At 41.4% G+C, this 15257-nt stretch overlaps 3 protein-coding genes across 5 annotated transcripts; 1 reads left to right on the forward strand and 2 right to left on the reverse strand.

The window, feature by feature from the left end:
* Nucleotides 1-5960: 5960 nt before the first annotated feature.
* On the reverse strand, nt 5961-8143 carry dynlrb2 (dynein light chain roadblock-type 2). The gene is made up of 6 exons (XM_027003247.3): nt 8066-8143; nt 7887-7934; nt 7558-7633; nt 7088-7255; nt 6914-6965; nt 5961-6407 (listed from the first exon to the last, which is right to left on the reverse strand). The coding sequence occupies exons 2-5, from the start codon at nt 7887-7889 to the stop codon at nt 6922-6924; spliced, it is 291 nt and encodes a 96-aa protein (XP_026859048.1). The 5' UTR covers nt 7890-7934; nt 8066-8143; the 3' UTR covers nt 5961-6407; nt 6914-6921.
* Nucleotides 8144-8161: 18 nt separating this feature from the next.
* rccd1 (RCC1 domain containing 1) lies at nt 8162-12556 on the forward strand. Of its 2 annotated transcripts, XM_027003244.3 has the most exons (8): nt 8225-8474; nt 8586-8801; nt 8943-9108; nt 9247-9368; nt 11332-11430; nt 11507-11659; nt 11749-11778; nt 11887-12556. In XM_027003244.3, exons 1-8 carry the CDS (start codon nt 8225-8227, stop codon nt 12039-12041), a joined length of 1191 nt encoding a protein of 396 aa, XP_026859045.2. In that variant the 3' UTR covers nt 12042-12556. The 2 variants fall into 2 exon arrangements, with proteins under 2 accessions (XP_026859046.2, XP_026859045.2); XM_027003245.3 differs by lacking the exon at nt 11332-11430 and having other exon boundaries at nt 8162-8474.
* On the reverse strand, nt 12113-14441 carry cib1 (calcium and integrin binding 1 (calmyrin)). 2 transcript variants are annotated; one of them, XM_035523043.2, is made up of 7 exons: nt 14354-14441; nt 13735-13769; nt 13500-13599; nt 13117-13270; nt 12632-12750; nt 12430-12518; nt 12113-12333 (listed from the first exon to the last, which is right to left on the reverse strand). In XM_035523043.2, exons 1-7 carry the CDS (start codon nt 14360-14362, stop codon nt 12312-12314), a joined length of 528 nt encoding a protein of 175 aa, XP_035378936.1. In that variant the 5' UTR covers nt 14363-14441; the 3' UTR covers nt 12113-12311. The 2 variants fall into 2 exon arrangements, with proteins under 2 accessions (XP_035378936.1, XP_026859047.1); XM_027003246.3 differs by lacking the exon at nt 14354-14441 and adding an exon at nt 14113-14319.
* Nucleotides 14442-15257: the final 816 nt, after the last annotated feature.

Here is a 15257-nt window from a genome sequence, read left to right on the forward strand (position 1 = left end):
AAAAGCAGATGTATAGGTAGAATTTGGAAGCAGTATGAGGACATACAGCAGTGTTTGTTAAGGGAGACTCGAGTTTCACTAGGACAGCTGTACATGCCATGCAGATGAAGACCAGGTCCCTGCACACTCTGCCCTGTTTGCTGTCTACAGCAACCTCTGTAGCACTGAACCTCATTAGCACAAAAAGACAAAGAGGAAACCACACACAAAGTCAGATCAATATGAGCACTCCCTATCTGGAAACCCATTCACACACACACACACACACACACACACACTTTCTGTACCTGCTAGAGAGTGAGCCTCTGAGTGCCAAGTCTGAGTATTGTCTAAATGCATTTAGAATAGAGGAGGGGAGGAGTTATAGGGGAAGCATGTCTGCTTGGTAAATGGCAATGCCGAGTGTGTGCGTGTGTGCACTGCATGTGTGTCAGCAACACCTGACTCTAGCCATACAGGATGAGTGAGGATCTCTGAAAAGAGATTCCTGCATCTGCAAAACCTGTGTATACATATACGTGTGTGTTTGTGTGTGTGTGTGAGAGAGAGAGAGAGAGAGAGAGAGAGAGAGAGAGAGAGAGAGAGAGTGTGAGTGAGTGAGTGTGTGTGTGTGTGTGTGTGAGAGAGAGAGAGAGAGAGAGAGAGAGAGAGATAGCGTGAGTGAGTGAGTGAGTGAGTGTGTGTGTAGGCTGACAGCAGGCCACATTAACAGAGACATGGGCTCAGCATGCCTGCTCATGTGGAACAGCTCCAGGTCGACCTCGGTTATTCTCTCTCCATCACCCCACAGAGCTTCTCCAGCACGGGCAGCAGAACAGGGCAGGGCACAGAGGGGTCAGGAGCCTCTCCTGCAGGGCAGGCCAGAGAAGGGCCACACACACACTCACACTCAGGCTCACACACACACACACACACCCTTGAGCTCAGGCTCACAAGACCCTCTCCGGCAGGGCAGGGCAGAGAGCGACCAGCAGACACAAAGCTGCTCCAAGCTACCGCACTGGCACATAGTGGAGGAGAGCCAAAACACACACTGTGTAAAACACACATCACACATAGTGGCCAACCAGCCAATCAAAAAGAGAGACATCCCGGCTCTCAAAGCAAAGATCGGAGCACATTGTCTCTCAGACATACACATAGTCAAATGCGCCTCAGTAACCATCCCTGTGCTTGTCTATTAACGATCAGCTGGTAGAGAACAAGGGGTTGCCGGCGCTGAACTGAAAATTACCAACACTGATGACATCATTAGTCACCTGAGGATAGATCATCTCACATGACCTCTTTGACCTCCATGACCTTTCTGACCCTGCAGCAGCTGCATGTGTCTGCATGCGCGTGTGTATGTGCTTGCGTTGGACAAACATACAGCCCTTTGTGATCTTTAGCTCCGCTGCTGAATTTAAACCCAGACATGCGAACACGCACGTCAGAATACCACAGCAGTCTCATCACAGGAGCCCTGGGGTGTGTGTGTGTGTGTGTGTGTGTGTGTGTGTGAGTGTGAATATGTGATGTGTTGCTGTGTGATGTGTGTGAGGGTGGGGTAAGAGATCCACTCGCCAATCACACTCACAATGCCCTGTGCTTATTTGCTAGTGTATTTAATCCACAGAGAGTCCTCCGAGATAAACCAGTGGAGACGGAGCTTCTCCCAGGACCACTGGGGAGTGTGCAGCGGGTTTGGCTCGGCACGGTAAAAGCGTGCGGCTCTTCCGCTTCTGCCAAGACACTTTTTCAGTAGTGCACAGACAGGCGAGTGCATGGGAAGATTGATCGGTTTTACCAGAACTGGCCTTGTGGCAGTAGCATGAAACCATTCATACGTAACGATGGGAAGAAACCATCTGTGCTGAGAGCTTTCAGTGCATACCACACAGGAGGGCTTCACACAAAGCTTCCACCAGGGCTGGAAGAACACGAACATTATTTTTTGCACGAGCAGGGCATCGTCCAGTCCCTGACTGCACTGAAACCGCTTAGAATATTTTTAACAGCTCTTAAAGACGTGTTAAACCAGGCCCCGCGTGCAACCGGCACGTCCGACGTGAATTTGCTCCTGAACTTCGGGCGCAACATTTCTATTTGAGGTTGGCACAAGGGCTAAATCCGGAGCAGGCCTTTGACTGCCGAGCAGAAGAGGTGCTTAGAGCATTGCGGCAGCTGGGAGCAAACTGAGAGCTGAAAGCAAGACACGCTCCAAACCAAAGGAGCTTTGGGGATCATCTTAAAACAAAGAGCAGAGACTGCGAGGAGAATGAGCTGGGATTATTCAAACCAAAACACAGTTCAGCCGCCTAATCATGGCCGAGCTGCTGAAAGGCAGAAGTGGAAAATAGGGTCAGTCCACCAGCGACACCACACGCACACATGACACTAAGGGAAGATGCCATGGTGAGAGGACCAAATCTTAAACTTCCCCTACAAAGACTGTTGTGGGGTTCTGTCAAGAGGTAGTAACATCCAACTGCTCATACACTCAGATACACACACAGACTTGCTCACAGTTTTGTGTTTGTATTTTTACCAAATGTTGTCTCTCTTGCTACCATGTCCCCAGATAGAAAACAGACAGCAAGCATGTTCTGACCACATACCATTATTCATTCAAGATAAACATGAGCAAAGCACACACACACACACACACTCACACACACACACACACACACTGCCTGAAGGGCTAGAGCAGGTTCCTTGAGGTGATCTTTACTAAGCAAGCTCTACACACAGATTAAATATTTAGAAACTACCTCTTCTCACAATGTATAGACACAGCCCATGCCATTACACTGATGTGTTCATTGAAGCATTCTCGGGACACACTTAAACAATCCCCTCCACACACACACAGACACACGCGCACACACACGCACAAATGCATGCACAAACACCATCTGTGTTGCAGTAATGTGATGCAGGAAAAATACCTGAGGCATACTCACTTATTTATAATTTACAGAATCACTCCTCCTCCCAACCGCCCCCCCCCACCCCACCCCACCCCACCCCCAAACACACACAAACACACAAATGTGATAATAGTTCATAGATTCCCATGAGTCAGAGCGGCAGACACACAGAGCAGAGTGAAGAAAAGGGTGTTGCTGTGTTCAGCTTCCCAACACTCTGAAGATGTTGTTCCCTTGTCACCTCTGTTAGTCCTGTCCTCGGTCTGGGGCAGTGGCGTGCGCCATGCAGCTCATGCCAGCTGCTAGAGAAACCCTTCATGCATGGATTGACTTCAGGCCATTGGAGGAAAATAGCAAATCTCTCCAAAAGTGCTAGGCTGGTCATGTGACTAGCAGCCCCATTCTTTATTAGAGCAGGGACCTTCCCAACACAGAGCAATGATCTGCCAATGCTCCAAGTGCACCATAAAAGTTCATCTCTGGCTGCTAACAAACAGGTATCGAAATGTATCGGACACTCTGGTGTTTCAGAAACAAAAATATATCTAGCAAGAGCACCAGAAGAACCTAGAATGGGGTGTAGCAGTGCATGTTGTGTCAGAGACAGCTTTCCACAGCAACAAACCAGTAACTGGGCTTCATTACAGATACATACGCATGAACATGAATTCAGAACAAGGAAGAGAAAGAAAATATGATTTGCAAAAAAAGCAAAAGAAAGATGCACTTCCTCTGACAAAAAAAAGTGACCAAAAAAAAAAGAAGTAATATATGTAAGAGAAATATTTTTGAACATATGACACGATCTTCATACGCAGTCACTGTGCTACTGACAGAATGTAACAGAAGAACACATCTGTAGGACATGGCTGAAGCTTTACAATCTTCACAATCTAAGAAACAACAAACAGTCCAGTTTGTCCTGTAAGACAATGTCATGCAATCTCACAGCATGCTAAAGCTAAAACCACAACATGATCATTTATGTATACATGCTGTAAATAGTACTAAACAAATGTATGCATTAATGTTGCAGTATTGTAACTCATTTATTTAGTTTTCATTATTATTCACTCAAGTTCTTCATAAATATTTTAAAAATAATTAATGAATTATTATTGTTGTTGTTGGTATTATTATTATTATTATTATTATTATTATTAAGAGTAGTATCTTTCTTTTCTTTGACAACATTGTTACTAAAACAGCAATGCAAATGAAGCACTTCTTGAACTGAACTGAAATGCTGAGAGAGAGAGAGAGAGAGAGAGAGAGAGAGAGAGAGAGAGAATCAACAGCCGAGTGAAGACTGAAGTGTAGCAGTCTTATCTGGAAGGTTCTTGGCAGATGGCTCAGTGTCACAGCTGTCTCAGTACAATTCTTCATATCACACCTTAAGATATAAATTTGAGAGAGTGCAAGGGAGAGAAGAAGTGAGAAAAACAGAGACTGTAAATGATCATTCAGCCAGTTACACTGTAAACTGCAGATGACTTGCTTGGAATAATCTTTCAGTGTTCCTAGAAAAGACGTAAACCCCACAGTAACAAACAAAACTTTGCAAAACACATTCCTTTAGATGATCCCACGCACATGCTGTCTCCTCACTCACAGGGGTCTTTACCAGAACGTCTTTTCCCTTAATCGTGTTAATTGACCTGGTCATTAATTCTTTGCTTAATTGCCATGTATTGACAGCCCCTTTCCGAGGGCCTGGCACCAGAGCAGTAGGCCATCAAACCTGAGCTGCCCAGCCGCCCACTCCCCGCCACCTGCCGCCAGGGCCAGTTGGCAGAGAGGGAGGCAGAAGATGCAGCAGGGAGCAGATGGCATCTGTAGAGGGATTAGCCCAGAGGAACAGCCTAGCTGAAGGGTACCGAGGAGGCGGAGGTTGGGGCAGCAAAAGCCCTCGCCCTGCCGCTGGAGACTGTGGAGGAGTTCTTCCATTATTATAGCAATTACACATCAGGGATTTCCTCTCACACGAGAGAGAGAGAGCGCAGCACAGGCAGCAGAGGCCAGACTACACGATCTGGCTGGGAACTACGATGAAAGTTGTCAAACATGAGGAAAAAAAATAGATAAAAGGATGACAGATGCCTCGGGTAGAAGAGGAAGGACTACACCCTCCTGCTCATTTAGGAGACAACACATCTCCCTTAGGCAAACAATCATTTCACGGAACAGTGTGTGCATATGTGTGTGTGTGTTCCAGTTTCACTCACTGCATTCGCTTAAACCAATGTATTCCACACTGTGATGCAACCAGAGGGAGAGACCAGAGGGAGAGACTAGAGGAGAGACTAGAGGTAATGATTATTTCACAAAGATGAGCTTGAACTATCTAGAGCAGAACATATCACACAACAGATTTACAAGTTGTCCTCCCCTTGACCTGGTTACGGTCTGCAGAGCCCTTACTGTGCTGTGGGTGCCACAAGCCCTCGAGGTCTCCAGCCTCAAGGACATACAATAACCCTGCATCTGCAAAACTGATGGCTGTAACTGATATCAAAGACCCTCTACACACACATACCCACTCACACACATCTATCCATTTTTTTACTCTGAACTAGATAGACCAATTGCTCAGTGATGGAAATTACATTTTTTCAGTTTTAAACAGCAATAAAAATATGCTAAATCTGTGAAGTGCAAATGATCTTTGGATGATTTGCAAATAGTCTGTGGGATGACTGACAAAATAATCTTCACCTATAGTACCTACCCAGCTTTCTCCCGAGTGACATGACAGACATGTGCTTGAAGCAGCCTTGCCCTTTATTCAGCTCTGGCAGTGTAATAGGCTTAGATGATACACTCAGCACAAAACAGGCTACTTTGGGAACTGCTGAAGCACCGAAGCAGAGCACTGGCTGATGGGACGCCAAGCTATACCAAGTGCCTCATACGGGTGCAGGAGGTTGAGCAAGGCCAGGTTTCAGGTGACGTTTGCCCTGGCCAAGCTCATGTCACCAGAGTGCTCTCCAACGCCACACAGCACAGCTGCTGCATATGAACTCTGATATTGAGTGTACACAACACCGATCAAATTATAGCAGCCATTTAATTTATTAATCTGCCATCGGTCCATGAATTGGCCTGTGCAGAGGTCTGTCAGAGTAAATACAAGAGTTGGATCTCTACTATAGACCACCTCATTAATAAAGGAGAAATCATACATATACTTCAGGTGTGCATTAAACCCTTTTAGCAGGACAGCATCCATCACTGCGTGAGGTACAATGACATAATACAGAACACAAGACTTGAGAGCTACACAATAATTATAAATTATTTCTATGAATATCACATAATAGAATATACATCTGCGGAAGCGAGGCCCATGGCTAATATTTAATATAATGTGTAATATAGGTTATGCAGTCCAGAGGCAGGCTCTAGGAGTGGTACGGGGGACAACAGAGGTGCAGCACAGTGGCTAAACTGGAGTGTGGTTTTGCAGGAGACCATAGACGCAAATAGAATCAAAATCTGCAAGATAAGGAGAGGAATCCTAAAATTAAAATTAAATTCTCTCTAGATTTACATTTTTACTAAGCTCCATCGTGCATAAACAAACAAATGGACAAGTAAAATTCCCAATAAAACGACCATTGTTAAAGTCTGTGTTCTCAAAAAATATGCAAGGAACAATAGCACCATCTAGTGGAAAGGTTAGCGGCACACAGGCCAAAACGCAGCAACTGATTAAGCTAAACTCTATTGGGGTAGTAAGCTAGCTGTTACCTCCCTTGGCTTAAAAATGTAAAGTCATTTTGTGTTTCCAGATATTATTTTATTTTAAGCACAAAAAGGAAGCAATTACATAGGTATGTTTAATAAGAATTTAACAGGTAAAATTAAATTCAACACTGTGCATGTTAAGAAACAAGAAAGGCAATGGATTTAAAAGGAACTCAGCATATATGTTTCAGGAAATGTATAAAAAAGAAGATGACATTTATGATATATATGAAATGTGCACAGACAGTACTTTCCTGGAATACTATTCACTTGGGTTCTGAATGACAATCAGTAGATATTCTTTGTCTAGGAATAAAAAAAAAAGAAGAAAAAGGTTGGTTATTAGGTTGGATTTATTTTTCTCTCTCCAAGAGTCAAAAGCATAACCAAAACAAGACTTACTACATCTTATAAGTACAGTGACTTGCCTGGTGCAACCATGATCTCATGCTTCTTGGACCTGATGCGTAGGAAGGTCAGATCATTTTGAGGATCTATGTCCCTGACCGTGCTCCTGGCTTTCATGGTGAGTTGATGAAGTAGTCCTGCATATTGCACCGTGGTGGAACTGTCCAGGGTCGTCCTAATGGGAATTCCTGAAGGGTGATAGCCAAAGGCCAGATGTAAAGCTCCATACTGTCTTTTGTAATGATAATGATACCAAAGGAGTTAGTTTATCACAGCAATGTAACATGATTAAATCTCAAAATCAATGCTGCATTCCAGTTGATTCCTGATGACAAAAGCTCAGAAGAACCTTGTTAGACTTTGCTAACCAGTCAATAATATGAATTTTATTTTTACTGTATTCATGACAAATAGTACATCTGCTTTCAGTAAACTAAGATTCAACACCATGAAAAATATTTAACGTAGCCAACGTCGGCCAAGTTTCTACCTTCGGCATTTACAACTATTGTCCCAATAACACCTTTGTGTGCCTGAATCCTTTTCAGCGTCTCTTCGACTTCAGCCTGGAACACGAAGTGAGGGAAAGCAAAGATGAAAAGATGGCAAAGAAATGTGAGAAACTACTAAGCTAGTTAGAGAAATCAGTTGAAGATGTGGAACCAACTAAATAGCTAGCTGGCTGGTTAGCTGCTGGGTCTGCTACAATCTTGGAGACCAATGACAACGCATTTAAAAGCCAGCAATCCCTGTTAAGAATGTAAAGAAAGTAAATCGTCTCTGCTAGTTAATTATAAATTTGAAGAAAAAGCACTTTACCATATTTCCGTGAAGCTTCCTCGCGTTTTCGCTGCCCGTTCCTTGTTGCTAAGTGGAAGCGGAAGTGTGAAGCAGACATAAATAGTTGGCAATGAAACAAGTTACAAACCTTTTACATTAAAAAAAAAAATCACATAGCTAGTTAAACAAAATATTACATTTTAGTAAAATGTACATACGTCGCGATTTTATCTTTGTAAATGTTGCGTTAATATAAGTGTTATTCGTTGCACGGTGGACTTTTCTTTTTTAGGTTCAAGTGCTGCTGTCTTCATACTGTTGTTTTTAAAAGCGAAACCTCTCCGCCATTTTTCATCGATGAGTGTGAGTGGTGGCCAATGAGTTGGTTTGGTTTTGGTTTCAATGGCTTTGGACAAATATGTCTCAAACCAAAGGATGAGTGCGATAAAAGGGGCAACACCAAAGTCTTAACGCCCGTCCCGCTGCAAAATGTGTGCAGTTGTGACAGCAGCGGGAACGACGATGTGGACAAAACCACTTTGAACCCAAAAGATAATTCAGAAAAAACACGCCAAGAAATCAAAGTCGTGGCAAGTTGGAGCCGAAGAGCATCCATCCACATAAACGGTGAAATGCTTGCTATTGTTTTATTAGCCGTCTAATAATGAACTAGCTAAGGTTTTCGATTTGATTCCCTTTTATGTTGGTTGATTTTTATTTGTTTGTATTTTATTCCAGGAGACCGATGTGTTTGCGTGTCAGGTGTGGACTCAGCAAGTGGAGAGGAATGTTTCGGACCCATTCCTGAAAGTGAAGGCTGTGAGGATGCTGTCATCAGTGAGAGATGCCTAATCCTCAGATTTCCTGACAGAGTAGAGTGCTGGAGCTGGAAGCGAACTGGAAAGGCATTAGCTTGGAGTGGGGTGCAAGACCGCACAACCCCGACTAATACCAGTAAATTAAAACACCTACGCTTAAGTGACAACTGTTTTAATAACTAAAATAGTTCTTATATGTATGTATATATTGTATGTATGAATGTTTTTGGAGTTTTTAGAGCAATAACTAACTGTGATGCTTATGATTTTGGAAAAGGCCCCGATGTAACATTTCCACTGGTGCCAGGCGGATATGTAGCAACCCAAATTCCGTTTTTTCGGCCCCTCTCTCCCCGGCTACATGCAGTGAGCCTGATACTGGGCACAGAGCACGCTGTTCTTCTCACAGCCTCTGGGACCATCTACACCTGGGGATCAGGCAGGTAAAAAGCACAGATCTAAAAATCAGTGATCTTCAGCAGCCCAAGGTTTTGTTTTGTTTTTGTTTTTTTTAAAGATGACTCAGTACCGGTGATCACTGTGCTCCTTACCTCATATGTTTTGCTGTATTCATTTGGCAGCCATGGTCAGCTGGGTCACGGCAGTCTGACATCAGAGGATGAGCCTCGAGCTTTAGAGGCCCTATGGGGTGTTCCCATGAAATATGTAGCTGCAGGGGGCTGGCACTCAGCATGCATCAGCGGTGAGGACACAACTCCTTCCTGAGCATTTAAAATGAAATACAGGCCACTTTGTTCTTCCCAACCCTTACTTCTATTCAGAATGTACAGTGAATCCATACATTATTGGCACCTTTTGAAAAATGGGAATTAAAAATGCCTGAAGGACTGAGCCACACCTACACTTATTCAATACGCATACCTCACAATACTTGCCTTTTTTTAAATAAACCTTTGTTTTCTAATTTTTATTGTGAACAAGTTGTAAACTGTGAATGTAGCTGCTAAAATTACAGGCTTCTAGAGACCTAATATACATGTTTACATATATTTCATAAAGAACAAAATGCTTCAAAAATACCAATATAAATGGTCAATAATTTAAAAGCTCAGTGCCATAATGAGCTTTCATAATTCCTGAGCCTTATCTGAACATAGATCATTTGACATCACTGTAATTATGAAATCTGTTTTGCCATGGCCATCTCTGTCCTTTAACTTGAAGCGTTTTGGAAAAGGGGAATGTATTACACTGACATGCCAAAAGACACAGGACGGGAACTGGTATTGTGTAGGACCCCCCCCCCCCCCCCTTCTGTCTCAGCAAAGCGCAGCAACTCAACGTGGCGTCGATTCCACGAGTGGACAGAAGACATCTGGAGGACTGCTAAGTCATGCAGTCTGGATACCCACCCACAGCAACATGGTACTTGTAGGTGCAGGATCTTGGGTGCAAACAGTCCTCTCCACCACATCCCATAAATGCTCGATTGGGCTCAGGTGAATGTGCAGGCCACACCATTCGTTGGAACTTCCAAGAATGCTCCTTGAACCAATTCTGGACAACTTGGGCCTGATGGCACGGTACATTGTCCTGCTGGAATATCCTATCATTGTGCAGGTACTTGAAGTCCATGAAGGACTGCAAATGGTTAATAAGCAGTGAAATATTGCAGGCACCGGTCAATGACATGTTTAGGTGGATCGGTGGACCCAACCCATGCCATGAGAACACATCCCAAACCAGTATGGGTCCACCACCATCCTGTACAGTGCCTTGTTGACAACTGGGGTCCATAGCTTCATGGAGTCTGCACCACACACAAACTCCACCATCAGCCTGAAACAAAAGGTACTGTGACTCATGTGAACATGCCACATGTTGCCAGTCCTTTAGGGTCTATTTAGCATCCTCACGAGCCCAGGTGAAGTTCTGTGTCCAGGGTCATGGTGTTAACAGAGGCACACTGGTGGGTGTTCTGCTCCCATATCCTATGGAAACTATGGAACGCAGCACTGCCCTGCGTTATATATGTGTGTGGGGTCTCCTGTATTGACTGTGGATCTGATTTCTGTCAGAGAGGCTTGTTTGCTTGCACGCACAATTCAAGCCAGACGCCACCGGTCCCAATCATACCCGTGGGCGACCACTGCGCTGTCTACTTGCATACTTTCTATGATGCATTCCCTGTACACACAACACTGTGGATCGAGGAATGTTAAATGCCTGCACAACTTCAGAAATGGAATGTCCCATCCATCTGGCACCCACTACCATACCTCGTTCAAACTGTTAATTCATATCGCCTTGTTATGAGCAGGCTGGCCGGTGTTCAGCCTCACTCACCTCATAACTTGTACAGGTGTAGCTGTTCCCAATCTGTCACCTGAGGTAGCACCACTTCATAATCAATTTATATATTATCCCATAACTTTTGGCACATCAGTGTGTATATATGCTTTTAAGCTTAATGAGTGCTCAGTTGTTTTGCACTTCTTTATTATGATTGCCAATAATTTATGAGTCCACTATATGCTTTGACACAAATTTAGCTCAGATATGAATGTTATGTGACCTAATGATCATGCTTTAGACCTCTCAGGTTTTCCCTGCTACACTGCTCATTTACTAATGCGAGGCTTCCAAGGGCTAACAAAGTACTGTGCAGTGGCTGAGTTTTTAATGAGATGCGTTGATGTACACAGCTGGCGGAGACCTGTATATGTGGGGCTGGAATGAGAGTGGACAGATAGGGCTGCCATCAAAAGGTGTCAATGAGGAAAGTCAGAAAGTAGAAAGCCCTGGTAAGTTGGTCTCAGCATTGATACATGCACTTTGTTTTTGTTTCCTTCCATTCTTGAATTATATTTTGCCCTGTAGGGAGAGGCATGCTGACAATAAGCAAAAAAGAAGATGGGGATAGCAGTAATGTCTTCATCTCAATTCAAGCTTTTCCTGCACTGGTGGATGTTCCAGAAGTGTCTGAGATCAGCAAAGTCAGCTGTGGATCCCGTCATACAGTTGTCATCACTAGTAAGCTTCTTTGACATGTTCTTTTTATGTAGTCATAAGATAATGAATCAGATTAAGTAATTAACTATTTTTATGTAATTTATTTGTAGGCACTGGAGATCTTTACACCTGGGGATGGGGTAAAATATTTTACTTCTGAATTTGTGGACTAATAAATACATTCTGACTCACAGGCAGAGAAAAATGTCATAATACATTGTGAAGCTTATCCTTTTTCTCTTTAATAGGTCAGTATGGTCAATTGGGACATGGTTCAGAATGCAGCTCAGATGAGCCTAAAATTGTGGAGTACTTCTCAAGTGGAGGAATGACTGTGGAAGATGTTGTCTGTGGGCTGTGGAACACATTTGTGTGTGCAGTTCCAAGGAAGTGTTCTCCATAATCTGTACATGCACTACTGTCTCCTGCTGAAAGCCCTTCATCTCAAAAAAAGCACTAGTCCAACACAGGAAATAATTTAGGACAAGAACATGTTTTTATTAAATATAGAAATATCACAAAATACATATTAGAAAGTATATATGTTAGAGTATGTTTAAATAATTTTCTTAATTTTAAAAGCATCAGAAATACTGTTTTAAGAGACAACTGCCATTAACTCATTAAATCAGTACTGTCTTGACATCCAAAAGTCTTCAATAATCTGTAAGCTTCACAGCACAATCTTGAATGAACTGTAAAATACCATATATATTATTTACCAAATGTTCCCTTAGACATTAAGGAATACTGAGTTAAGTTACTATACACAGCAAAATAAAGATTCTCACCTGACAAAATCCGGTGACCTGGAGATAACATGCTGAAACTCAGAGAGATTTACTGTTCCATCTTTATCAATGTCGGATTCCTCAAGGATCTGTAAAATAAAAAATGCATAGATGTATAAGAACAGACCATTTTTGTATGTCTTTACATCTGTAAAACATCTCAAGGAGGACAGAATGTTTCCTAGACAGACAGCATATTCACATTGTTTATGAGTTGTCTCATTTCCTCTGGCGTGAGTCGTGTGTCCTCTGTGTCCCCGGTCAGGCAGTTCACTAGCATTTCAAGGTCTCCAGGATCAAGGGTGCCATCGTCATCAAAGTCTGTGACAATCAAAATAATCATCTTTCTTTGTTTGTTTTTAATATCTGGTCCTAAAAGTAGAATTACAATGATTTTGCAAAATCCCTTCATCATTCAATGGTTCAGATGTGAACAATTTGTTGTTTTTCTAGAAAAGTACATTTTACACCAAAACACCCTTAATGACTATGTTTCCATCTAAAACATTGAAAAGTGAAGAAATTTAGCAAAATCTATATAGTTCCCTTTAAAAGAGTAAAATACGTCAGTCATTCTTCTAACCCTTGGTGATAAACTTAGAACCTGTTTAAGGTTATATCTGACTATATTTTACTGAAATACATCTAATATACAAGTAGAAATGTATAATTGTTAGTAAGACTTACCAAAAATTCGAAAAGCATAGTGAGATTTGATTTCAAGGGTTGCTGAATCACTAAAGGCACTCAGGAGATCCAGGAAGTCTTCAAAGGTCAGGCTCCCATCTCTCAGTTCAGAGGTTGAGAAAACATAGCATATTCTTTTTCGGAAGGGATTGGACTGGATTGAAAGCAAATAATTGAGAGCACAGAACCATCAGATCAGATTTTGGGGTCTAAATTTACATATTCCAAAAAATATATATATTTTCTTACATATTCTAGGGTCATCAAGAGAGTGACGTGTAGGCTTTGATCAATCAGTAGGCCATGGATTAATATTCCAAATATAAAATCTTACATGCAGCTAGCATTTATTTATTTATTTACTTACTTACTTACTTACTCACCTTAAGCTCAGGCAAAGTCAGAATCTTACTCATGGGTACCCGGGGACTGGGGAGATGCCTGTCTTCGCCAGCCAGCAGTTCATTATATCTCTTATGTGCCCTAGACAACAGTTTTGAGTAATGGCATTTGATTAAACATACACTGTCATCATTCGCTTTGTTGTAAATGATATACGAATACTTTGTTGGATTGGGTAGCTGCAGTTCACTTAGTGGGGCTATTCGTTTTACTTACAGCAGAATTTCTTGTTTGGTGAGAAATGTGAGCTCCTGTGATAAATAACAAGGCGGTTACATTTACCGAATTACATAACCTGTATCACTTCTGCACGACCTGAAATAGCTAACCTAGTTAGCTAGCTATAATAAAACGCTTACAAAAACGTACGTTTTTGTAACATTTCTCAAGTGATGTTAACTGTTCATATGACAAATAACGAGCTATTTCTAAGATGAAAGAGTCGGTGATGTACGGGAACAAACTTTCTAGCTAACGTTAATATACTAGGATGGCAGCTGCAACGACTAATAGCAGCTAAAAAAAAACCAGCCAGCTAACTAACTAGCGTACCTAGCCAGCTTCATATTAAACAAGGAGGCAGCTAGTTTTTACCTGATACTCTGACAGCAAATCCTTCGGTAACTTACTGGCTTTCGTACCCATAGTATTGTTTCGTATGTTTGTTTTAACGAAAAGAATGTTGTTGTCTGGTGACAGCAGAATTTCAAGCAGTAAACGACGCTGAAACTTGTTATACTTTATAGCCAGCAAACTTTATAAGCTCGCTAACACTTCCCCTTCCTGCTTTACACTACGTGCGTTTCTATAGAAACATGTATAAGTACGTACGTACTTTGTCCATTTTTTTTTCCACAGGTAGCGATGTTTTCAAAGTCGTAATGCATCCCAATATTATTTCCAGATGTATTCAGATTCACTTCTTTTTAATCTGCAGGGCAGCGACGGATATGATTTTGACTTTCAAGCAAATGTAATGGAACCAGGCTTGCGTTGATATCATAATACATTCATATTGTTTTTAAATGAGTTGATTAAATGCACAACACAATTACAATTAGATAAATACATAAATGATTTAACCCTGGTTATTATATGGATGATTTAGGCACGATAGGTAAAATTAAAACATTTTTATTACTACCAAGAAAGAAATTACAAACCCAGGCTAATAAAGGGAAAATACTAACATTAACATCTACAAATATGTTTCAAATATGTTTACAGTTGATAATGTGTTTACCGTTGATAATATTAAGCATATTATACGTGTTAGGATTTTTGGTATCATCAAAACCAAAGTGTGGTGTGTGGTGTAGGGTACAGGAGCTTCTATATTATTATTATTATTATTATTATTATTATTATTATTATACATGAGGTTGTAGGGTACAGGAGCTTCTATATTATTATTATTATTATTATTATTATTATTATTATACGTGAGGTGTAGGGTACAGGAGCTTCTATATTATTATTATTATTATTATTGTTATTATTATTATTATTATACGTGAGGTGTAGGGTACAGGAGCTTTTATATTATTATTATTATTATTATTATTATTATTATTATTATTATTATACGTGAGGTGTAGGGTACAGGAGCTTCTATATTATTATTATTATTATTATTATTATTATTATTATTATTATTATTATATACGTGAGGTGTAGGGTACAGGAGCTTCTATATTATTGTTATTATTATTATTATTATTATTATTATTATTATTATT

This window comes from Electrophorus electricus, chromosome 4 (genome assembly GCF_041902795.1).
Source record: "Electrophorus electricus isolate QZ-2024a chromosome 4, ASM4190279v1, whole genome shotgun sequence".
Classification (NCBI taxonomy): Eukaryota; Metazoa; Chordata; class Actinopteri; order Gymnotiformes; family Gymnotidae; genus Electrophorus; species Electrophorus electricus.